Source organism: Muntiacus reevesi, chromosome 13 (genome assembly GCF_963930625.1).
Source record: "Muntiacus reevesi chromosome 13, mMunRee1.1, whole genome shotgun sequence".
NCBI lineage: Eukaryota > Metazoa > Chordata > Mammalia > Artiodactyla > Cervidae > Muntiacus > Muntiacus reevesi.
The window spans coordinates 9,720,187-9,745,239 of record NC_089261.1 but is presented as its reverse complement, the minus strand read 5'-3'; the positions used below and the strand labels follow the sequence as shown (position 1 = coordinate 9,745,239).

The 25,053-nt window shown below is 52.8% G+C and overlaps 1 protein-coding gene across 1 annotated transcript; it reads left to right on the top strand.

Annotated features, from left to right (window-relative positions):
* Positions 1 to 1,127: 1,127 nt before the first annotated feature.
* Positions 1,128 to 24,635, top strand: FOXN4 (forkhead box N4). The gene is made up of 9 exons (XM_065904384.1): positions 1,128 to 1,213; positions 14,068 to 14,213; positions 18,600 to 18,724; positions 18,819 to 18,932; positions 19,239 to 19,366; positions 19,999 to 20,095; positions 20,747 to 20,954; positions 22,682 to 23,074; positions 24,121 to 24,635. The coding sequence occupies exons 1-9, from the start codon at positions 1,128 to 1,130 to the stop codon at positions 24,378 to 24,380; spliced, it is 1,557 nt and encodes a 518-aa protein (XP_065760456.1). The 3' UTR covers positions 24,381 to 24,635.
* Positions 24,636 to 25,053: the final 418 nt, after the last annotated feature.

The following is a 25,053-nucleotide window of genomic DNA, read 5'->3' as shown; positions in this document are numbered from 1 at the left end:
TCCCTACCGCCTGCGCCACACCCCACCCGGGGCCCCCGGGGCGTGCAAGGCTCGCTGCTGCTGGGAGACGCCCGCTGCAATTCCCTTGACCCTGCCCTGTAACTGACCCCTTGGGGAAAAGCCCCCCTACGCAGCTACTGCGCATGCTCTGAGCTGGACAGCTCCAGAGAGGGAAATTTAAAAACGGTTCGAGCTGCGACGGCGGCCAAATTGCGGAACGCGAGGGGCGAGCGCGAGGGAGCCCCCCCTCGGAAACCCCGGCCCGCCCCAGGAGCGCCTGCGGCGGCGGCCCAGCCAGGATCGGCTCCAGGTACCGCCTTGCACGGTCGGCTTTGCTTCCCTCTTCCCGGGCAGTGCCCGGCATTGCATTTCCTGGGAGGGGGGAGACTCGGGGCAGGGGCTGCGGGGGGCTGCCTCTCTCTGCTCCCCTTTCCTCCTTTCCAAGAATCCTTGACGACTTTGGGGGCGGATCTGAGAGTCTAGTGGGTTTCTGTGTTCGTTTCAGGCTCAGAGTTTGGGAAACTTAAGGGAGGTTTCTTTTAAAGGCTCTGTTTGTGTGTAGCAGGGGATGGGGGGCTGAGGGTGGAGTGGTGGTGGTAGTGGTGGGGGGTTGGATTGGTTTTCCAGCAAGGGCATGTGACATTCTGAAGCCATTTCCAGGGTGGGAGCCCTGCGGAGATTATTCCCTTTGCAAGTGGGAATTTGGCTCCCCCAGAGAAACGTCCATGACTCATCAGGCTGTCCTTTTTAATTTTTTCCAAAGTGGTCATAACTGAGCTGTGGCTGACAATACTAGGCTTGGAAGAGAATCAGGTTTTTCTGATTCCTATTTTGCAAGTACACGTTTTCCAGAACTTGACATTTGGCTTCTAAAGACTTCCTTTGCCCTTCCCCCATTAATTTGCAAGAGCCTGAAATTTCATTCCATTCTCTTCATTTGCTTCTAAAACCCTGTAGAATTGCCCTGGAACAGTGACTTGTGACTCCCAGGAATCCTCTAGTACTTTTCAAGTGTTCTGTTGGTTGAGCTCTAGCCTTCTGAATTGTGGGAAAACTATGAGTTTTCCGTCCTGTCCACATCGTTGCTGATGGAAGTTTTGTTTTCTGCTTGTCTTTTCCCCAAGGAGATGATAGAAAGTGACATCTCATCCATGATGTCAGGAATTATTCGAAACTCAGGGCAAAATCACCACCCCTCTCCACAGGAATACAGGTGAGGGCTTCGACAATAACAAATGACATCTTTTTGAATTGTTTGAAGTGTTTATGCACTGGCGATGGTTTCTGAAACTGCCCAAGAACTACGGTTACGTTCGGTTCTGTGATTCTGCAGGTGAACTCGATCTTGGTCTCAAAGGTGGCGTCTCCCTGAGGGTGTGTGACTTGCGGCTTGGGGGCAGTGGGACCATGGAAAGCCTGCAGTCTTCAGTCCCCTCCTGGGTGAGAGAGAGACTGGGCATCTGGTTGGATGTTGAGATGACCACAGTAGTTATGGCTTCTCCTCCAGTGGGCTTAACAGGCCTCCAGGAAATGTCCCCCAAGAAAGGAGAAAGGGCTTGTTCAAGGTCATCAGCGAAGGGAGGGAGGAGGAGAAAAAGAAGGAATCCTCAGCCTCTCTCCCCCGTGAGCCACTGAAGGCCCGTCCGGTTCCCAGTGCCCCGCCCCCAAGACAAGTGCCCTGTGTCCCGGGGTGGAGGGGGCATGGCCCAGATGAGGGAGTGGGGGCAGGACAGGGGCTGGCCTGAGAAGAGCAGGCTGTCACCTCGGATCAGCCCTGTTTACCCCGGGGCTGTCTGGCCTCCCGGGGCCGCTGCAACTCACCAGCAGTGCCTTTGGGGAAGACCACAGACCCCAATTAGAGGGCGACTGCTTCCAGAGGCTGTGGGTCTGGAGACTGCCTTCAGAGACCTGAATGAGGCCATGCATTCAAACAAGGGTTTGCTGAGAGGCTGCTGTGGGTGGGGCTGGAGGCCTAGAGGTGTGCCAGGCACACAGCAGTTTGTGGGCACCTACTGTATGCCCAGCTTGAGGAGCTGCTCTGATGAGCCCCCATAATACAGGTGGTCAAACCGAGGCTCAGAAAAGTGGAATGCTTTCCCCAAGATCCGACAACCAAAGAAGACCTCTGGGCTTCCTGTGCTGAAAGGGTTTAAACCCTGGCAGGTTTAAACCCTCTAGTGGGGGCAACACTAGAGTCAGGAGCTTGGCTCTGGGGTCAGAATCCCAGCTTCTCTGGTTGTGTGGACCTCTCTGAGCCTCAGTTTCCCCCTCCATGAAATGGGCACAGAAACGGTACCCACTGCATAGAGTTGTTAGATTAAATGACAATTTTGTCTTTGTCACTTGCCTGCTATATGATCTTGGGGAAATCCTGAAGGGGTCAGCCTTTCCTTTTCATAGGGATTCAGGGATGTTTTCTTATGTTAAACAGCATAAACAGAAGGCAGAATAACAACAACAACAATAATAATAGCTGACGGTTTCTTAACGCTTTAGTACCTGCCTGCCTGCCCTGTGCCACAGTCACCTCTGAACCGAGCACTGTTGGGCCCATTTGGCAGATGAGAAAACCAAGGCTTAGCCAGATGAAACCAACAAGATGATTAAACTAACAAGACTTAACAAGATGATGCAGCTAGTTATGGGGACCGTGGGGACTCAAACCCTCACTCAGAGGGAACCACGGCCGCCACTCCCATGCCCCACTGGAGGGGAGCACGGGGGGTTGGAACAGAGCAAGTCGCTCCACCACCTCATGGCTGTGTGACCCTGGGCAAGCCACTGCCCCCTCTGTGCCTCAGTTTCTTCATCTGTGACGCTGAGCTGTGAGACTCGATTCGCAGGTCCTTGGGAGGAGCCTGTGCATCCATCTCGAAAAGGTGTTCAGCCAGGCCCGCGGACGGTGCTTTCTCATGGAGGGGAGCTTTTGTGATTATATAGCGACTCCCCCCAGCCCACTCCCATTTCTCCGACCACTCCCATTTTTCTCCCGGGATAATAGCCCAGGAGAAGTTTATGGGCTTCCCATTCCCCCTCCCGCCTCTCCAGGGAGTGACTCTGAGCCTGGTTCCAGCCCCCTTGCAGCCCCCCACCCAGCGCCTGCCCTTCCATCCCCAGGGGCGGAGTTTGGCCGTTAACTCTCAGTGGCTGTGCAAGGGCGGGTGGGGGCTGGGGGCACAGCAGCTGCCTTGTTCCCCAGGGAGCTGTCCGGAGTCAGGCTGGGCCTAGACAGCAAATTGGCAAACAGCATCCCAGTCCGCCTGGGGCCAAGGGATGCAGGCAGCCGGGACCGCCGGAGCAACGGCTAACAGTTCCTGCTCAGCCTGGGTTAGCTGGTCTCCCCCTTGGCTCAACACTCTTGGAAATCCACTCTCTTCGGGGTAGCAGGAGACCCGGAGAGGTATTAAGCACTTCCTGTGTGCTAACTCCTTATTCTAGAGATCAGATCCAACAACTTCCTTTTACAGATTGGAAAACAGGCCCAGAGAAGCCAGAGGAGGCAGGGTGCTGACCCTTGGAACTTCAGGTTCTCCCGGGACCATGCCGCTCAGTGGTTATCATCACAGAGCCTTAAACAGGGTGTTGACTCCCCAGACCCTCAGTCCCTCCCCTAAGAAAGGAGGTGACTTTGGACAAAAGTCTTGCCCTCTCTGCACAGTGGTTTCCTCATTGGCGAATCAGTTGTCAGGCACACGGGAGATATTTTACAAATATGCCTTAGGTGGAGAGATGAATGGATAAGTATCACACGAGAAATAGCACATCCAGAGAAACTCAGGGAAGGTGCGTGCTCAAGTGATGACAAAATCCTGTGCTGTGGACCAGGGCGAGCAGCCACCACCTGCCTTTCCTCTTAAGCCTCCCACTGCATGGAGGGTGGGGGATGGTTTACCCTCATTCCAGAATGGCTCTGCTCATCGGTTGTAACCTCCTTGGGTGGGGGGTGCTCCATCCGGCAGTGACCATCCAAGCATCTTTACAAACTTTCACCCTTCTGGGTGTTCGGGGGAGGCCAGGGGCTCATCAGGCTACCTGAGGGCAAGGGAAGAGAGGTAACCTTCCTGGGGTGCAGTCCCCCTTCCAGGTCTTGTGTTTCTACCCCCAGAAACATACACCCAGCACTCACGCGCACCAAGTCCCAAGCCAAGTTGTAGAAAAGAAAGAGTCTCTTTTCCAAATTCCTAATCAAATCATTGCATGTTATGCTCCCTCTTGGCCCAGTGGGGAATTTCTGAGCTTGCTACAACGGCATTTGATTTTCTTATTCCTGTAAACGGTTACAGAAGATCTTACAAAAGATGTGTTCGCTAAATAAACAGCTCCATGAAATGCTAATCCCTTTTGTGTAAAGGTTGGATCGGAAACAAGAACAGTTAGTAATGATGTAACAATCTCTTACTAACCACATCTCCAGAAGGCAGGTAAAACCTGGTTACAATCGTAGTGGACAGACGGATGGACAGACAGACGTGCCTCTGCCCATCCGTCTCCCCACAGAGACAATATTTTCTGGGCAAACCCCTCCTAGTAACAATGAAAGGCCAGAGGAGAAAACAGAGAAATGTGGTTTGAGTAGCTGCCTCGTGCCGTTTCTTAGACGTTATCTGATCTTATCCTCACAGTTATCCTCTGTGGTGGGAATTCTGATTCCATTTTACGGGTGGGAAAACTGAGACACAGAGACCTGAAGTGACTTGCCTAAGGTCACACAGCTACAAAGGGATTGAGATACGATTTAAACCTCAAACATCTGTTCCTTCCACTGCACAATTGCTATATCAACTCTAAGAATCCCCAAGATAGGAAATAAAGGATTAAATGTGGGCTCTGCATTGAGAGAGAGCTGGTGGGATGGCATCATCGACTCAATGGACATGAGTCTGAGCATGCTCCAGGAGCTGGTGATGGACAGGGAGGCCTGGCGTGCTGCGGTCCTTGGGATCGCAAAGAGTCAGACATGACTGAGGGACTGAACTGAACTGAACTGGACTGAGAAGGCAGGGGTAGATAAGAGGGTTAAAATAAACCAGTGAGCTCAGGAGTCTATGCCAGGGTAGATGCTAGCAACAGTAGTCATTCCAGGGGATGGAAGGACTAGGAGATAGTGGGCTGGTCTGGGAGGGCTTCCTGGCGGAGGTGGTGTCTAAGCTGGGATAGAAATTGAGGAATGTTAGATGTGTTGGAGCTGAACTGGGTTGAACTTGGGGGTGATCCCTCTTCCTTTTGCTACTCCAACAAGTGTGGAATAAATGCCCACAGGGTGCTTATACAGGGTGTTGACTCCCCAGACCCTCAGTCCCTCCCCTAAGAAAGGAGGTGACTTTGGACAAAAGTCTTGCCCTCTCTGCACAGTGGTTTCCTCATTGGTGAATCAGTTGTCAGGCACACAGGAGATATTTTACAAATATGCCTTAGGTGGAGAGATGAATGGATAAGTATCACACGAGAAATAGCACATCCAGAGAAACTCAGGGAAGGTGCGTGCTCAAGTGATGACAAAATCAGGTCATTTGCTGACCACAGCAGAGGGCCTCTCTGTCCTTGCCCTCCTAGAGTGGAAAGACTGGAAACATGTATAAGTAAATATCTCGTGGCAAAATGTTAAATATTCCTCAGACACAACACTGCAAGGACCACCAGGGATGGGGGTGATGAGGGAGGAGCTCTCAAAGGAGGGGACTGTTAGGCTGTGGCCAGAAGCAAAAGAAAGCGCTAGCTGTGAATGAGTGCATGGAACAGCATTCCCAGGAGAGGGAACAGCATGTGCAAAGAGAACATGGAATGTTTGGGGAACCTGAAAGATGAGCAGGTTTGCTAGAGCAAAGGGGAGAGGGGAGGAGATGGCCAAGGGTCAGATCATGGCAAGGAGCTTGACTCTTACTACGCTAATGGATTTTAAGGACAGTGACAGGTTCTGATGCCCCTTTTGAAAAGCTGCTTTGAATGCTGGGTATGAAATCCATCCCTTCCACACCCATGTGCCTAGCACTTGAGCCAAACACTGCACCGTGCCCTGCTGTGATCTACCTAACCTGAGCCAGGAAGCAAGCCAGGCCCTTCCATCACCTCTGTTCTGTGCATGAGAAAACTGAGGATCAAAGGCAGTGAGTCACCGGCACAGGGACCCCCCTTCCCCCCATTAGGAGCGGGGCCAGGACTGGGATCCAGGTCTCATGGGGCTCACCCACCCCAGGCCCCGCTCTCCTGGCTCATCTTCCGTCCCTCCAAAGGATCAATGAACATAGCTAATTGATGAAGGATACTGTTCATTAATGTTTTCAGCTTGGCCCCCTGGTCAGTGCAGAACAGTAGCCGTGGGCTCCAGGGGTATCTCTCTTTGCCCAGGGCTACCACAGGGCCCCCTGACCAGTGGCCCCAGCACCATGGAGGCACCTTGCAGCCTGATCCTTCTGAAAATAACATGAATAGGGCTTGCCCTTCTTGCTTACAACTTGATATAGCTCAGCCAGGCTGGCAAAGTATCCAAGTGAAGAGGCTCCAGGGTGGGTGCTTTAAATCCCAGCTCCTTTGCTGACATGCTGTGTGGCTGAGAGGTATCTCCTCCTCTCTCCGGGCCTCAGTCATCCCATCTGCAGAATGGGTATTGTAAGCAGCCTTTCCACAGGCTGGCAGGAGATGAGGGAGTTATAGACCTGACTGGACTGGCAGGAAGGTGGGCATGCCAGGGGGCAGACCTCTCCTCCTTTGCATCCCTAGGTCAATTAGAAAGTTCTTTCCTTGGATAGAGGGAGTTTTGTATCTGCCTGCCAGGGCCTGGCAAGTAGGAGTTCAGGAGGTATTTATGGAATGAATCAGATGCTTCCTAAGTGCCAGATACTCTGTGGTGTCCCTCCCCATGGAGCCTGCTTCACGCTGAGTCCATACCCTGCTATGGAGGTGTATGCCAATCTGAACTGCTAGCACGCCATGCAGATTGATGTGTGCTCTGGGGTGTCCCACCTGAACTACATTTAGTCATTACAAACCCCTATGAGATGGGTACAGGTGTTAGCACCCCCATTTTACAGATGAGCAAACTGAGGCTCAGAGAGGCAGATGACTGCAGACAAATCTCACAGCTATTAAGTGACTGGGTGGGGTTCAAAGCCAAGCCTGGTGGACCCCAGGGCCTCCACTCACAACCAACTACACAGAAATGCTACAAAAAGAGAAACACAGGAGCCCTGGGCCCAGGTTTTCTAGGTGCAGTGAGCTCAGAAGTTAGCCTAGCAAAGGGCCCGACCCTTCTGAGAAGCCCAGAGGCTTCAGAGCAAAAACGCATGATGGCACACATGGAACACATGTGAAGTGATGGGCACAGAGAAAGCACTTGAAAAACGGCAGCCCTGCTATTGCACTGGGGCTTCCTCGGTGGCTCAGCAGTAAAGAATCCACCTGCAACATAGGAGACGCGGGTTCGATCCCTGGGTTGGGAAGATCACCTGGAGAAGGAAATGGCAACCCACTCCGGTTTTCTTGCTGGGAAAATCCCATGGACAGAGGAGCCTGGCGGTCACAGTCCATGGGGTCTCAAAGAGTCAGACACGACGGAGCAACTGAACATGCACACACGCACTGTTGCGCTGACAATAGGTTATCCTGATGTTGATTTTCCCGGGTACCACCTGGCTCCTAACCGGGGTCTGCCCCCTCTCAGACGCTCCAGGCTGTGACCCCCTTGTAATGGGTCAGTACCCTTCGGCATCCCACTTGCTGGCAGAGCTGGGCTGCCCACCTCTATAGTCCTCCGGGCCCCGCAAGCTGTGTGTCCCAGTGGCTGCCCCACAGAGATGAGAGAGGCTCAACTTCAACATTCCAGATGGGGAAACTGAGGCCCCAGGAGGCACAGGCGGGAGGTGCGGGGTCAGGTACCTGGGGCCACTGCCAGGAGGCGGCTGAGGCCAGCTCACCGGGCGTGGCCTCACCTTTCCTGTCTCTGAAAGGGAGTGATGGTACCCCCTGGGGTGCGTGTGTGTATTTTAATAAGAATAAGATGAGTGGGGCTGAGCTTTGAGAAGAAAGACTGCCCCCTGCATGGGTGGAGAGCTGTGAGGGAACACTTTTATTCAAAAGGGGACTCTGGAGTGCTACCTAGGTTGTCTTCTTTATGACCCCAAAGCTTTCCACTCGCTAATGAGGATCCCCTGCTGGCACCAAATTTCCCCCACTGGGTCTGAGAAGGATGCAGTGCCTGGGGTCCCCTTTGGAGCCCCTGAGCTAATGGTTTAACCTGCTTTTTTGGCAGAAAGCTAGATGCTTCATCTGATCTGATGCTTAGATGAACTCTCAGTGTGTTCTCGAGAGCCCGCTTAGGGTTGGTGCTATTATTATTCTTCCCACTTTACACATAGGGAAACTGAGTCCCAGGGCTGGTGACAGTCATACAGTCAGGAAGTGTTCAGGCCGGCCTGTCTTGGGGTTCACACCTTCTAACCTTGGGGTGCTACTCCACCTTCTTAGAGTCCTAGGGCAAGTGGGACCTTGAGGGAACTATATATGCTTATATATATATAAAGCCAGTAATGCTTTATAGATGGGGAAACTGGATGTGTGGGAATTACCTGAGCACAGGTGCGTGGGTTAACTGCTGTCATCCCCCAAAAAGTAAAAGTGAAAGTCACTCAGTCATGTCCAACTGGAATTCTCCAGGCTTTTCCCTTCTCTGGGAGATCTTCCCAGCCCAGGGATCGAACCCAGGTCTCCTACACTGCAGGCAGATTCTTTACTAGCTGAGTCACAAGGGAAGCCCAAGAATACTGGAGTGGGTGGCCTGTTCCTTCTCCAGCAGATCTTCCTGACCCAGGAGTCGAAACAGGGATCTCCTGCATTGCAGGCGGATTCTTTACCAACTGAACTATCAGGGAAGCCACATCCCCTGAAAGCCTGGCTCAATGGCAGCCCTCCGGTGGGGACGCAGGAATGATGGGTGGGTGAGTGTGTGGCAGGGAGACAAGTCTGTAGGAGATGGGGGCGGGGGGGGAATGCCCTGGATGCTGGGTCAGAGAGAGAAGGGACTGCAGGAAGATGGTAAAGGTTTACCAAGAGCCTCTCATGGGCTCTTTGTCTCTGTCAGTATCACCCCACTCTGCAGGGGAGGGAACTGAGGCTCAGAAGGTGTGGAAGCAGGTCCGATGTCACCAGACAGGAGCAGCGGGGCCAGGACTTCATCACAGGGCCCCTCAGACCCAGGGACAGACAGCACTCCGAGAAGACAGAGACGCTGGGGAGGAGAGGGAGAGAGCTGGAGCAGAGGGCAGGGGCGAGACAGGACGGGGGTGGAGAGTGGAGGGGGCAGAGGAAGGAGCTGGGTCTCTGCAGGTTCATGCTCCTTGTGGCCTTCGCTGGAGGTGACCCCAGGTGGGCAGGCATCAGTGACATGGTGACTCGGGAGAATACTCTCCTCCTCACCCAAAGACACAGAGAGACCCCAGGGTGATGGAACTGGGTTTGCCTCTTTCTTTGCATTGCGAACCTCCATCATTTTCCAGCAGACGAGAAACCCATTCAAGAGACTGGCACAGGCTCACACACACACTCACTCGTGGCAATAATCCCAAACCCTCGCAGATGGCAGGACAGTTCACAAGCCACTTCACCTCTACGCTGACATGCCAGTCCTGGGCGCGGTATAAGACACTGCAGCTCTGTTTATCATTTGTGCCCATTTTACAGGTGGGAAAACTGAGGCTGGGGAATTCAGTGCCTTTCCGAGGGCCTGTGGCTCAGAAGTCATAGTGGTTCCTAAACCACAAAGTCTTTCTCTTGTCACAACTGCCACGGATCCCATGGTTGAGGCCACTTAACCTGAAGTTCTCTAGAACTAAGCAGGAAGTAGGCCCCTGGGGGCACCTCGAATGAGGAAACTCAAGGCACGGGTGAGGGGGAGGTTTTGGGGGCCCTCACACGGCACCGTAGAGAGGGGCTGTGTGCGTCTGCAGGGGCAGAGGAGAGTGGGAGAGACGGAAACAGGGATGGTCAGGGCCCCAGGCCGGGCAGTGGAGATGGGACACTCCCACTGAGGCCCCAGAGCATCACCTCTGGGTTCCTGTGACCTACGGTGAAGAGGTGCCTGGAGCCAGGCAAGTTACGGGGCAACAGGACATGAGCCAGGCTTCAGGGCTGGCAGACTCCAGCACAGCTCCGGGCATCCACAGCCATCGCAGGAAACTGGCAAGGCCACATGCCAGGCACACGGAGGCTGGCATTCTGGCCTGACTGGGAGGGAGGACCAGACAACCTCTGGGATGCCGGAGATGGCAGGGGGAGCAGGGTCTGGCTGTTCGCCCCCAGAATGAGCAGTAAGCCCCCAAGGAGGGAGGGCGGAGGTCAGACCTGTGCAGAAAGTTGAACACACACTGTCTCACTTGATGCCCTCAAAAGCCCAGGGAGAAGTGGTCTGTTCCTCTCCCATTTTCCAGATGAGAAAATGGAGGCTCAGGGACCTCAAGTGACTTGTTCAAGGTCGCACAGACAGGGGGTCATAAGGGCTCGAACCCAGATCTGTCCAATCAAAGCCTGAGCTGTGTGAAGCCCCTGCCACACCCCCTCGGGGCTGTCCCCCACCCCCCGCCCCCTAGAGCTCGGGGAGGCACTAATGCACAGCTTCCAGGGTCCCACAGCCCCAGTGTGAGACTCCAGGGACTGGGCTGGGCCTTAGACTCTGCAGTGGAACCAGCTCCTGGGTGACGCTGGTCCACACGGCCCCTGCTGAGAGCCCCGGACTCGGGGTGGGGGCATCTCTCCCAGAGGACGGGGCTTCTCTGCCTGTGGTGCCGCAGGTACGGCCCGAGATGCAGCAGACAGACCCAGATTCAAGTCCTGGCTGCGATTTTGCTTTCACTGGTCTGGCCTCGGTTTTCCCATCTGTATAGTGGGGCTACCTGTCCCCTGTCCCTGTCCTGAGGCTGTTTCAAGGGCTCAAGGAGGCAGAGGACCCAGTTCTCTGGGTCGGTGGCCTGGGGTCAGCCTGTTTGACTGGCCGAGCAGGCATTGAAGTAGCTCCGCTGAGTGCTGAGACCTGGGCTGATGGCTGGGGCCAGCCCTCAGTGAGCCGAGGGATCTGGGCAAAGAGGAGGCAGGGCAGGACTTACCCACCCAGGCTGCAGAGGGGGTCTCAGCTTGGGGTCTGGGTTGCAGCTTGGGGTCTGGAGGGGAAGGTGCCCCTGGGCTGGAAGGGGCCCACACAGCGAGCCCGGAGTCCCTGCCCTGCTCCTTTCCTGGAGGATGACATTGGCGCCAACTGCCTCCTTCCTCTTGGTCTCAGTCTCCGTGTGGGTAAAATGAGGAGAGGGAATTTGCCGTGAAGAAGCCAGAAGATAGCGTTTGAAGTGAGCCTCCAGAGGTGGGCGCAGTTGGGTGGGGGAGAGAGCCCAAAGGGCTTTCCTGTCCCAGGGGCGGGACTGTGCTCCGCCGTGGGGGCAGGACCGACTCCGGGCCACTGCGGGGCCGGGGGCGGGCGGGCGGGCGGGCGTGCGCTGCTGTGAGGGCCGGGGAAGCCTGACGGGGCTCTCAAGCAGCAGGAAAAGGAGGAAAGACTGCTCGGAAGAGCACCACTAACTCAGCCTCTACCACCTGGACAGCTGTGATTCTCACTCGGGGAAACAAGCTCAGGGCCTCAGCTTCTCCACCTGTAAAATGGGCCTGCCAAAGCACACACGCAGCACTCAGTAAGTGGAAGCCGCTAGTGGTAGCAGCAACAGGGGCAGGTCTGGGTGACCCCAGAGCCCAAAGCTTTGATGTACTTTCAGTCTCCTGTGGTGGATTAGTCACTAAGTCGTGTCTGACTCTTGCGACCCCGTGGACTGTAGCCCGCCAGGCTCCTCTGTCCATGGGATTCTCCAGGCAAGAATACTGGAGTGTAACTGGAGAATAACCCAGTATTTGCTTCTCCAGAGGATCTTCCCGACCCAGGAATCGAACCTGGGTCTCCTGCATTGCAGGCAGATTGAGGGAAGTCCAGGGGACCTGGCTAATATTATCATTAATGTTGATATTAATGACAGCAAAGTCAGACATGGTTCCAAGTCTTTTCATGCAACAGTACATTTAATCCTGACCATACTCTGTGTGATAGGAACCATTGTTGTTGCTAAGTCATGTCTGGCTCTTTGAGACCCCATGGACTGTAGCCCGCCAGGCTCCTCTGTCCATGGGATTCTTCAGGCAAGAATACTGGAGTGGGTTGCCATTTCCTTCTCCAGGTGATCTTCCCTACCCAGGGAGCGAACCCTCATCTCCTCTACTGGCAGGTGGATTCTTTACCACTGAGCTACCAGGGAAGTCTACCAACTTGGTAGATCAAAAAAACTGGGGCTCAGAGAGGTTAAGTCAGCGGCCCAAGGGCACACAGGTAAATGAAGACCAGGATTAGAACCCAGAGTCCAAGCTCTTAAATAACATATCACCTAACAGATTCAACTGCCTCCAGAGATCCTGCCCCACAGTGATGCCCAGGACCCTGGTGTGTCTACAAGCCCCATGCTACCATTCAGGGGGCTCTGGTGGGGCCCCCACCTTGAGAAACCTGCACCAGAGCTTCACCTCCAATCCTCCTTGGAGCAGGAGGAGACAAGGACGATGCCAGGAAGAGCCGTAAGGGAACTGGGGAGCCACAGCAGGTTACTGAGCAGGGGTGGGGCTCCCACCACCAGAGGCTGGAAGGTCGGCCAGCCACGGGGTGAGGAGGGGACCTGGGTGAGCGGCACATCAAGCCCTCAGCCTCACCCCATGGTCTCCACGGGCCCGAGGGGACAGATGGCATCGCCCAGGCCTGGCCCGTGGCTGTCACTCATCCAGATGAGTTATGAGCGGGTCGAATGGGCAGCAGCCGGGGGTGTGGGGGGGGGGCTGTAGAAACAATTGCAGGGAGACCACAGGACAATGGGAGCCACGTGCCATGGGGGCAACAGTCGTTTGTCACACAATGGACCTCCAGGGGACAGCAGCCGGGCCAACTGCTGCCACCGACACGGGCTGGCCGAGTTTTCAAATCGTTTCCAGGCTGTGTTTTCCTACGAGGCAGCCAATCGCCAGGGCGGCTGGGCAGTCACCTGATGCTAGCTTGGTGGGCTGAGGGCCCAGGCCCCGCGACAACCGAGCAGCCGGTGCCATGGCAACACTAATTGTGGCCCTAAAACACAAGGAAGTGAGAGAGATGGAGAGAGAGAGCCGCTTGAGGGGGGCCATGCAGATGGCAGGAGGGGGTGGAGGCTGATGCCCGAGCTGGGCCCACGGTCCCGTGCACGAGAAAACCCCAGGCTGCACCCCTCTCTCTCTCTGGGGTCCCAGGACACCTATTTTTGAAACTTGGAGCTTAAAATTTGGACGGTGGGCCTCGGGTCAACAGACCAGAAAGTGCCTGGCGTGTGGTGGGGCTGGCGTGGGCTCTTGGCCGGTTTGCAGACACAGTACATTATAACCCAGACAGGATGGTGCTGTAGGGTCCAGGGCCCTGGAGGTGTGGGGTGAGCACTTGAAGGACACTGGGGAGCCATGGTTACCCCAGATTGGGAGTACTTGCCTGCTATCCTTGATGGATACTCTTTCTTTGCATAGAAAGAAATGTTTTTGCTCTGGTGTTGGGTGAGTTGTGGGGGGCATGTATCCTAACTGAAAGCTCCAGGGGCTGCTTGGGGTCATGGTGAGGAGTTCAGGCTGGGGTTCCAGCCCTACCACTTCCTGTTCCGGATTGGCCTTGGGTGAGTGACTCGGGGCTATGAGCCTCAGTTTGCCCATCTATGAGATGGGAATAATAACACCTGCTTCATCAGGTGACTGGGGGTGTTCCCTGGGTTAATACCTGGGAAGGGCTTGATACAGTGCCTGGCACATAGTAAGTGCTTAACAAACACTAATGTTTATCATTTGGGGTAGGGCCTGAGTAAGATGTGTCTAGTGAATAAATGAAGAGAAGGTTTGAGGATGTGCAATCTGGCTGCTAAAGGGGGCTCCTTAGGGATGGGCAGATTGGAGGATGAGGTGGCCTGGGGGAGGTGAGAAGCTTTTGGGGTGACTGCAGAGGTGGAGGAGCCCCAGGAGCTGGCCTGAGCTCCCCGCCCCTCTCTGCAGGCTCCTGGCCACCACCTGCGATGATGACCTTCCCGGGGACCTGCAGTCTCTGTCGTGGCTCACGGCCGTGGATGTGCCAAGGCTGCAGCAGATGGCGAGCGGCCGTGTGGACCTGGGCGGCCCCAGTGTACCACATGCGCACCCAGGTAGGCACAGGGTGGGGCGGGGTGGTGGCAGGGTGGGGAGACAGGGAAGGGCAACGGCGAATGCTTCCGTGAACCACGGGGAAGCTGTGGCCAGGCCAGGCTCGCTCTCTCTCTCTCCAGGCCTCAGTTTCTGCCTCTGTAAGATGGGACTCATTCTCCCTTCCCCAGAGGGATGTGGTTCGCTCTTTTGCTCATCATGGTGTGCCAGGCCCTGTGTGAGCTCAGGTTTCAGCAAAGAATAAAGACGGCCCCTCCCCTCACCCCGGGACATCTGGAACACCTAGAGCAGTCAGCAAACGACCATCTCTGGGAGCCAATGCAGCCCATGGCCTGTTCTTGTATGGCCCTTGTGTTGAGAATGCTTTTACATTTTTCAAAGGTTATAACAAAACAGACAAGACAGATCTTGTGGCTGGCAAAAGCCTAAAATATTTGCTGTCTGACTCTTTACAGAAGTTCAGTTCCTTTACTTCTTTAGAAGTACTTTGGGTTAAGGGTGGAAGGGGAGAGATATATTCGGAGTTTGGGACTAATATATACACACTACTATATATAAAATAGATAAACAGCAAGGATCTAGTCCACGAAATATAGCACACGAAACTATACTCAATCTTAAAGAAGGGCAATGCCAAAAAGAATGTTCAAAAAACCACACGATTGTACTCATTTTACATGCTAGCAAGGTAATACTCAAAATCCTTCAAGCTGGGCTTCAACAGTACATGAACCAAGAACTTCCAGATGTACAAGTTGGATTTAGAAAAGGCAGAGGAACCAAAGATCAAATTTCCAGCATCTGTTGGATCATAGGAAAAGCAAGGGAATTCCAGAAAAACATTTTCTGCTTCACTGACTGCACTGAAGCCTTTGACGGTGTGGATCACAACAAACTGGGAAATTCTGAAAGAGTTGGGAATATCAGACCACCTTACCTGTCTCCTGAGAAACCTGTATGCAGGTGGAAGCAACAGTTAGAACTGGACATGGAACAACAGACTCATTCAAAATTGGGAAAAGAATACGTCAAGGCTGTATATTGTCACCCTACTTATTTAACTTACATGCAGAGTACATCATGCTAAATCCTGGGCTGGATGAAGCACATGCTGGAATCAAGATTGCCAGGAGAAATATCAATAACCTCAGATATGCAGATGACACCACCCTTATGGCAGAAAGTAAAGAGGAACTAAAGAGTCTCTTGATGAAGGTGAAAGAGGAGAGTGAAAAAGCTGGCTTAAAACTCAACATTCAAAAAACTAAGATCATGGCATCTGGTCCCATCACTTCCTGGCAAATAGATGGAGAAACAATGGAAACAGTGAGAGACTTTATTTTCTTGGGCTCCCAAATCACTGCAGATGGTGACTGCAGCCATGAAATTAAAAGACGTTTGCTTCTTGAAAGAAAAGCTATGATCAACCTAGACAGTGTATTAAAAAGCAGAGACATCACTTTGCCAACAAAAATCTGTATCGTCAAAGCTATGGTTTTTCCAGTAGTCACGTACAGATGTAAGAGTTGGACCATAAAGAAGGCTGATGCTTTCAAACTGTGGTGCTGGAGAAGACCCTTGAGAGTCCCTTGGACTGCAAGGAGATCCAACCAGTCCATCCTAAAGGAAATCAGTCCTGAATATTCATTAGAAGGACTGATGCTGAAGCTGAAGCTCCAATACTTTGGCTACCTGATGCGAAGAGCTGACTCATTAGAAAAGACCTTGATGCTGGGAAGGATTGAGGGCAGGAGGAGAACGGGGTGACAGAAGATGAGATGGTTGGATGGCATCATCGATGGACATGAATTTGAACAAACTCTAGGAGATAGTGATGGACGGGGAAGCCTGGCATGCTGCAGTCCATGGGGTTGCAAAGTCGGACACGGCTGAGCGACTAAACAACAATAAGGGAAAAGAATCTGGAAAAGATTTTCAGATTATACATTAAAAGTTTATATATATAAAACTAAATCACTTTGCTGTATGCCTGAAACTAACACAGCATTGTAAATTATAGTTCAATTTTTTTTTGAAGATTTTTTTATGTGAACGATTTTTCAGCCTTTATTGAATTCGTTCCAATATTGCTTCCACTTTATGCTTTGGCTTTTTGGGTTTTGGCGGCCAAAAAGCAAAACCTAAAACGGAAGTAATATTGTGGGATTAGCGCATGGGATCTTAGCTGCCTGACCAGGGATCAAACTCACACCCCATGCATTGGGAGGCAAAGTCTTAACCACTGGATTACCAGGAAAGTCCCAGAAGTTAATATCAGTCTTAAGGCAGAAGAGAACCTTAGAAGAATGTGATTTAATATTAATGTTATTCAAGGTGGTGCTGAATTTACTTCTCCATGGCGTATACTTCAATTTTTTTAAATGGTTACCACAAAAAATTTTCTAAGTACTTTGACTTCTTTAAAGAAAGTATCACAGGGACTTCCCTGGTGGTCCAGTGGCTATAAGACTCTGAGCTCCCAATGCAGGGGGCCTGGGTTCAATCCCTGGTCAGGGAACTAGATCCCATACGCTGCAATTATGAGTTCATAAGCTGCAACTAAAGATCCTGTGTGCTGCACCTCAGACCCAGCATAGCCAAATAAATAAATAAACAAATATTTGTTTAAGGAGTACTGAGCACAGGGCCCAGCACACAGTAGGTACTCAGCAAATGGCAGCCAGTTTGCAGTCATGGCAAGTGGGTTAAATGTTTAGGGACACAGAAAGTGTGTCCTAAGAAGAAAAACAATCACTGCAGTACATTAAAAGGACCCATAGTTAAAAACTTATCGCCTAGGAGTATTTCTTTCATTGGACAACTTGTTCTTGGCCAAATTTTTTTACAGCTCCAAAATCACTGCAGATGGTGACTGTAGCCATGAAATTAAAAGACACTAACTCCTTGGAAGGAAAGTTATGACCAACCTAGATAGCATATTAAAAAGCAGAGACATTACATTGCCAACAAGGGTCCGTCTAGTCAAGGCTATGGTTTTTCCAGTGGTCATGTATGGATGTGAGAGTTGGACTGTGAAGAAAGCTGAGCACCAAATAATTGATGCTTTTGAAATGTGGTGTTGGAGAAGACTCTTGAGAGTCCCTTGGACTGCAAGGAGATCCAACCAGTCCATCCTAAAGTAGATCAGTCCTGGGTGTTCATTGGAAGGACTGATGCTGAAGCTGAAACTCCAGTACTTTGGCCACCTCATGCGAAGAGTTGACTCATTGGAAAAGACCCTGATACTGGGAGGGATTGGGGGCAGGAGGAGAAGGGGATGACAGAGGATGAGATGGCTGGATGGCATCACCGACTCAATGGGCATGAGTTTGAGTAAACTCGGGAGTTGGTGATGGACAGTGAGGCCTGGCGTGCTGCGATTCATGGTGTCGCAAAGAGTCGGACACGACTGAGCAACTGAACTGAACTGAAAACATCAGTAGCAGGAGTCAGCACAGTTTTTCTGTAAAGGGCCAGTAAATATTTTAGACCCTTTGAGTCAGATGGTCTCCGTTGAAACATTTCAACTTTGTCACTGCTGTGCAAGACCAGCCATACATAATATGTAAATGAATGGCTGTAGCTCTGTTTCAATAAAACTTTATTTACAAAAATATGTCGTGGGCCAATTTGGTCTGGTGGCCAATAGTTTCTTGATCCCTGATCTAGAACCCTGAGGGGACAGCTATGTGACCTTGGGCAGATGCCTTTGCCTCTGAATTTCTTTCTTCACCTACGATGAAAGATAACAGAGCTGGCTTCATGGGGTGTTGGAGGACTCAATGCAGAAAGTACCTTGCACACAGTAGGCATTCGGTAGATGGGAACTGTGAAGTAAGGAAGCCGCTTCCTTCACTGCATCACGGCATTTCTCCTGCGTGCCTGTCACCATGCAAAGTGTTTGCAGCACTGAGTTATTTAAAATGTGGTCCCAGCTCTCAGGGAACTAAGGGTCTGGTCAGAGATGGAAGGACAAAGTAGACAGACCAAAGCACAAAGGACGAGCCCAGGTGGCGGCCAGAGCTCAAAGGAGAGCTGAAGGCCCCAGGGCAGGATCATCTTGTACATCAGCTTTGCTTGATTGGCAGTGTCTACCTAAAGTCAGGCTGGTGCAGCGAGACTCTGTGATAGATTAGCAATGCCTGTCACAGGCCCAGCACAGGAGAGGGGGGTACATCTGCTTTTCCTGGGCTGATCCTTGGCAGAAGAGAAGGTGGGAACCCGCTCTTTACCACTGTCATCCAGAGGTGTGGTTTGCCACGCATCGACTATGCACCGAGCCCCAGGGTGGGGGACGGCTTCATTCTCCGGAGGTGCCCAGGGGCAGGGCTGTCCCTGTCCACGGCCACCACCCCCCAGCCCAGGCATCTCTGTGCTTCCCTTTCCAGGTGCCTTGGCCAGGGCGGCTGACCTGCACGTGGCAGCCACCCCAGGCCACCTGCTCCAAGGCCCACCTGGCATAGCCCCCCAAGGTGTGCTGGGCCTGAGTCCCCTGACCAGCCACGGAGCCAGTGTAAGTTCCCCCCACGTGGGTCGGGGAGCGAGGGCGGTGTCCCACAGGGCCGGGGTCGCCCTCGACCCTCCGTCTCCTTCTCTCCCGGCCCCAGCAAATGAACCAGTTCGCTGTGGGGGGCCAGCCCTCGCCCAGCCTGCAGAGCCCACCGCAGCTGTACGCTTCTGCCTCGCAACCTCAGTTCCCGCTAGCCCCAGGGGTCCAGCAGGTACTGGGGGCTGGGGTGGGCCTGGACTCAGAGGCAGACACTCCTGACTTGGGCTGGCTAAGGATTGCTCTGAGCCTCCGTTTACCCACCTGGAACATGAGAAGAATGTTCTTCACCATGTCATGGGGTTGTTCATTTGATTTCCACCCAAAACCCTGTGCTGGGCAGAGACAAGATGGTCTGCCAGGGCTATAAACCCTGCGTCTTTGAGATGGGGGTACGGCGGGGTGATCGTGAGTGACTGATGCTCTCTCTCACCATCTCTCTCCCTGCCACCCTTCTTCACCCCCCCACCCCCATGGGAAGTGTGCTCCTGTGGGCCTGTATGGCTCCCCGTTTGGGGCACGGCCTCCCTATCCCCAGCCCCGCATGGCTGTGCATTCATCCCAGGAACTGCACCCCAAACACTATCCCAAGCCCATCTATTCCTACAGGTGAGGTTCTGGAGGGCTGGGACGGGGTGGGGGGGACTTGGGGAAGAGAGGGGTGAGGGCTGTCTTAAGGGCACCTCAGAAAGCTGGGTGTGGTGGTCTAGGCTTCCCAGGGGAAGATTTTGGGAACCCCCGGGCGGGACCCATTCTTAGGACGGATTGTCATGTGGTCAGTCAGTTCCCAGGGTTGAGAACCCACTCCAGACCCTGAGCCCAGTGCTCCACTCTGTCATTCACAAGCTAGCTGTGTGACCTTGGGGAAGTGACTTGGCCTCTCTGAGCTTCAGTTCCCTCTAATGCAGAAGGTCATCAAATAATAGTATTGGGCACTTCACAAGATTTGGGGAAGGCAGTTAAACAGCCCAGTTAATGTCTAAAGGCCCAGTAATGACGAGAAAGGGGTAAAAGGAGGAAACAACAAGATTTCTCAAATTGTTACCAATAGCTGAGCTCAAGGTCGAGGTCAGAGGGTGGGAAAGACATAGAGCCATGAAAAGGTATTTAGAGCTAACATTGTGAGTGTCTAGGGGCTGGTACCAGCAGGGTTAAGCAGGGCCAACTTCCTGGCAGAGGGGACCTTGGGCTGTCAGCTTGAGATGCCTTCACATCTGGCCTGCCCCACATTTTGCCTCCAGCTGTCTGATCGCCATGGCCCTGAAGAACAGCAAGACAGGAAGCCTGCCTGTGAGCGAGATCTATAGCTTCATGAAGGAGCACTTCCCCTACTTCAAGGTGAGGGACCTCAGCCAGGTTGGGGGTGGCTAGAGTGGCTCTGGTCTCTCCCTGGCACTGCTAGAACCTGGGCCAAACTAAACCACCCTTTTAGTCCCCTAGTCATGTCCAAAGACACCTGCAATGTGCACTCACACAGACATGGGCCAAGAAATCCAGAAAGAGAAGACGGCATTTGAGCTGGGCCCTTGACGGATGAATAGGAGTTCACCAGGCATCCCAGGGGGCAAAGGCTAGAGGGCCAGTCTAGCTATTCAGCTCAGACTCGGTAAAATATAATGATGTAAACACAGAGAAACTGTGTGTATAACGAAGAGGGTGTGAGGTGCATTGCAATGTCTGGTTACCTTACAATAAGGTATGAGCACTTAAAAATGATAGGCATTTAATACTCTTGACAAATTACCCACATATTAGCATCATCTCACTTGCTTGTCTCCTGAGTAGGAGAAAAAGAGCAGATCTGGAAGCCTTGGGCCCTCCTGTTTGCCACAGTCCTCACTGCTCTCTCTCGTCTTCCCAATCAAGGTTAAGCATTGGACAGTGTCCCCACTACTCCTCTAGGCCCAAGTCTGAGATTGCCCCTAGGGAGCCGGGTTTAGAGAGAGGTCCCTGCGGAGAGGTCTCCCATGGGCCCATTTCTGCCCCCAGACAGCTCCTGACGGCTGGAAGAACTCTGTGCGGCACAACCTGTCCCTGAACAAGTGCTTTGAGAAGGTGGAGAACAAGATGAGCGGCTCCTCGCGCAAGGGCTGCCTGTGGGCCCTGAACCTGGCCCGCATCGACAAGATGGAGGAGGAGATGCACAAGTGGAAGAGGAAGGACCTGGCTGCCATCCACCGGAGCATGGCCAACCCCGGTGAGGCCCAGGCGCCCCACCACACGCACACACACGCACGTGCACACGCACACACACGCGCTTGCACCCTGCCCATCCTGCAATGAGTATAGAATCTCACTAACAGCCCCAGTGTCTCCCACAGACATGCCACACAAAACAACCATGGGAAAGCAAGGCTTCCTTACCTTTCTTACCATATTGGAACAGACTCCCAAAAGTAATAAAACAGTAACACCCAGTGTGGGCTATGATGTGGAGAAATCAGCACTGTCATGTACAATTGATGGGAATGTAAAGTGTGAAACTTTCCCAGGGAAAAGTAATATCACGAAACTCTGCAAATTTGGTCCCCAGTTTGGTTCCTTTATTCTACTTCTGGCAGTTTATGCTGAAGAAATCAAAGATTTGAGTAAAAAGTTTATGAACAAAGTTATCCATCATGAAGTGATTTCTGATAGTAAAAAACAGAAAGCAACCTAGACTTCCTACAATAGGAGATTAAATAGATATAATATTATACCATGCAAGTATTAGTATTCCAAAAATATTTCTATCTCTAAAAAGAAATGTTCCCAATATGATAAATGAAGAAGCAGGTTATGAATCAATATACCTAGTGTAGTCACATTCTAAAATACATATGTATCCACACCCATTTGTCAATTAATGTATATCTATATAGATATAAATATATATGTATACACAGAGACTAGAAGAAATATATCAAAATCTTTACTGTGAATGGAGAGACCACTGATAATTTTTATATTCTTCACATTTCTCTATTTTCCAAACTGTCTACCCTGTTCATGAGTTACTTTAGATTTTAAAAAAATCACACCTGCTTTTTTTTTTTTAATTAAGAGATGTGAAGCTGAGGATATACAGGTGACATGTGAATAGACAGAGTGACCTGGGAGGCTAATGCCAGCCAGCCTTCGGAATATTTGGCCTGGCCCTGTGGATAGCATCACGCTTGAGGTTTGGGTGTGAAGGGGGATGGGAGTCTAGCTCAGAGATGAACAGTTCAATAAGTTGAGCAGGACCATAGCAGGACCCAGTAGGCCCTTGGCTGCGAGCTCTGGAGTCTGGTTTGATATCCAGGGCTCATCCTGACACCTATTTGGTGTGAGGTCTTGGGTGGGCCATTTCACCTTCTAGATTCTAAGAGTCCTCATTTCTAAAACATGTGCGGACCTAGTGGTCCAGTCTCAGAACTGCTGCAGTCAATAAAACACAAGCCAACAACTAAAAATAATTTTGAGTAACTTCCATCTTATTTCTATGGAAGAGCACTGAGGGAGGAGGATCCAATTTTCAGTCCACAGCAATGCTTCATGTCTCTGGCTAGGCCCCGCTGTATGTAATAACTTTTGTCTCGGTCTCATGGGATTTGTAATCTCTGCCTTACTTCCCTCTTGTAGGCCTGTTATGAGGTTTTAGTGAAGTCCTAGAGTTATAGGATTATTCTCTAAAGCACTGTCCCCAAGAGGGGAGCCAGTGTCATCTGAGACCCATCTCATTGTTCCAAGTCCCTATGTCATTTGTGATTTCATTCCCATTTCCACGACCCCGTGTAGAGTGTGTGAGGCTGTCTCACAGATGAAGAGACTGATGTTCCGAGAGTCCAAGAGGCTTGCTAAAATCACACAGCTGATAACACTGGGTTTGAATCCAGGCCTGGGCTGGGGGCCCAGGAGCTATAGGGTGGCTTCTGATGAATGACTTCTCCCACTTGCCTGCAGAGGAGCTGGACAAGCTGATCTCCGACCGGCCGGAAAGCTGCCGACGCCCTGGCAAACCGGGGGAGCCTGAGGCCCCCGTGCCGACCCACGCCACCACGGTGGCCATGGCCCACAGCTGCCTGGCCGTCTCGCAGCTCCCACCCCAACCGCTGATGACCCTCTCCCTGCAGTCTGTCCCCTTGCACCACCAGGCACAGCCCCAGGCACATCTGGCCCCAGACTCTCCGGCCCCGGCCCAGACCCCACCTCTGCACGCCCTGCCAGACCTGAGCCCCAGCCCCCTCCCCCACCCCGCCGTGGGAAGTGTGCCTGTGGACTTCATCAACATCGGCACCGACGTGAGCACCGAGGTGGATGCCCTGGACCCCAGCATCATGGATTTCGCTCTGCAGGGTGAGGCCGGAGGGAGGGGGTGAGGGGAACGGAAGGGAGGGAGGCAGCCAGAAAGACTGGGGGAAAGGAGAGCCTTCGGCATTTACCCCACCTCTCATTCCTTCAACAAACACCTCCAAGCGCCTAGCATAGGGAATTACAGCAGGTGTTTAGTTAGCACCTACAGTATACTAGGCCTTGTGCCAAGCACTTCGGAGGCATCATCCCATCTCAGCCTGGAGGCCACTGCCATTTCACACTCCTGTTCTGCTGCTGAGAAAACTTAGACCAAGAGGAATGAAGTCCCATTTCTTCATTCAGACTTCATTCAGCCTGAGGCTGCCCGGCTATATGTGGCAGAACTGGTATTTCAACCCAGCCCTCTCTGACCCCACATTTTCAGTCAGAAACTGCGTCATCTTGCATGTGCCAGCCTCATGCCAGGTCACGCTCTGACCCACATGGTCACCCTCAGGACACAGGGAATGAATGAATGAACAAGGGAAGTTCAGATTCAATGAGGCCTCATAAACCACCAATGCACTGGCGCACCTACTATGAGCCCGCCAAGGGCTGAGAAATCCCCTGCCCTTCAAGGAGTTGCATGTCTAGTGAGGGAACGGGACAAGTTAGCAGGTGAGTTAGTTAGCAAATTACTAACTAGGTCAGTTGTAGCTGTGAAATGGGTATGTTTGAACTGCCCCGCCTCTCCCCCGGATTACAGTGCAGCTAAAAGGAAATCATGCTTTTGTCCCCTGACTTTGACCACAATGGTGCCACTTAATGCAGGCCGAGTGCTTCCCATGCACCCCTAGTTTAAGCCTTGCAGTTCTAGGAGGTGGGTTCTCTGATCAGCTCACTTCCATCCAAGGAGCCCGAGGTTCCGAGACAGTGGTGATGTTCCCAAGGATGTGGGGGTGGGGAGGAGAGGACCAGGGCTGGATGCTGGCTCCTCCCTACTGTCCTGTGATGCCGTGAGTTTAAGCCCCACGCGTGGTCTTTGCTGCATCCCTAGGATGGGATTCGAACTCCCGTCCATTTGACATGAACGCTCTTGTCTTTGGAAGGGAACCTCTGGGAGGAGATCAAGGATGAAGGCTTCAGCCTGGACACACTGGGGGCCTTCGGAGACTCCCCGCTGGGCTGTGAGCTAGGGGCCTCAGGCCTGACCCCCGTCTCTGGTGGCAGCGACCAGTCCTTCCCAGACCTTCAGGTGACCGGTCTCTACGCGGCCTACTCGACCCCTGGCAGTGTGGCCACGTCAGCCACCACCTCCTCCTCTCAGTACCTGGGCGCTGCGGGGAACAAGCCGATAGCCCTTCTTTGAGCTGAATGCCTCGCCTGCCCCAGAAGGTGGGCCCTGGAAGGATGCTCATGGGGCCAGGTGTTCCCGGCAGGGCCCCCTACCCTCCCACGGGCCTCTGAACCGTGGCTGCTGGCTGACCTTGCCTGACCTCCAGGGGAAGTTTCTGGGCCCTCCTCAAGTCAGCAGGACAGAGGAGAGTGGACAAGGCCCCCGTGATGCTCCTCCGAGGCTCAAGATGCGAGGCCTGGCCAAGCTGAGAACAAGGTCTCTCCAGTCTGCCTCCTCACTGGTTCCCGAACGACCTGCAGCCCACTTTGGGACCAGTGCTCCACAGAAACACCCCGGTGGGAAGGCCTTTAATTTATTCTCCTGGGATGAAACTCTTGCCTCAGCCTCCAGCAGACAGGCCCCGAGGCTGGGGTGGGCTGGCAGACTGTCCAGCCTTCGTGGACCAGAGCAGGTTGAACGCTGAACCAGGCACCTGCCCCACTGGCCTGCAGGCCCCCTTGCCTCATAGTCTGTTAGGGTTTCGTAGGCAGATTCCTGAGCCACACCATGCACTGTGACCCTACGTACCTTTATTTATATTTATTGGAGCCCATTCACGCCACCTCTTCAAACCCTGCCCGTGGCCCCATCTCGAACTGACCCTTAAGCCCTCTGCAATCTTGGGCTGCTTTTTTAGAACAAGCAA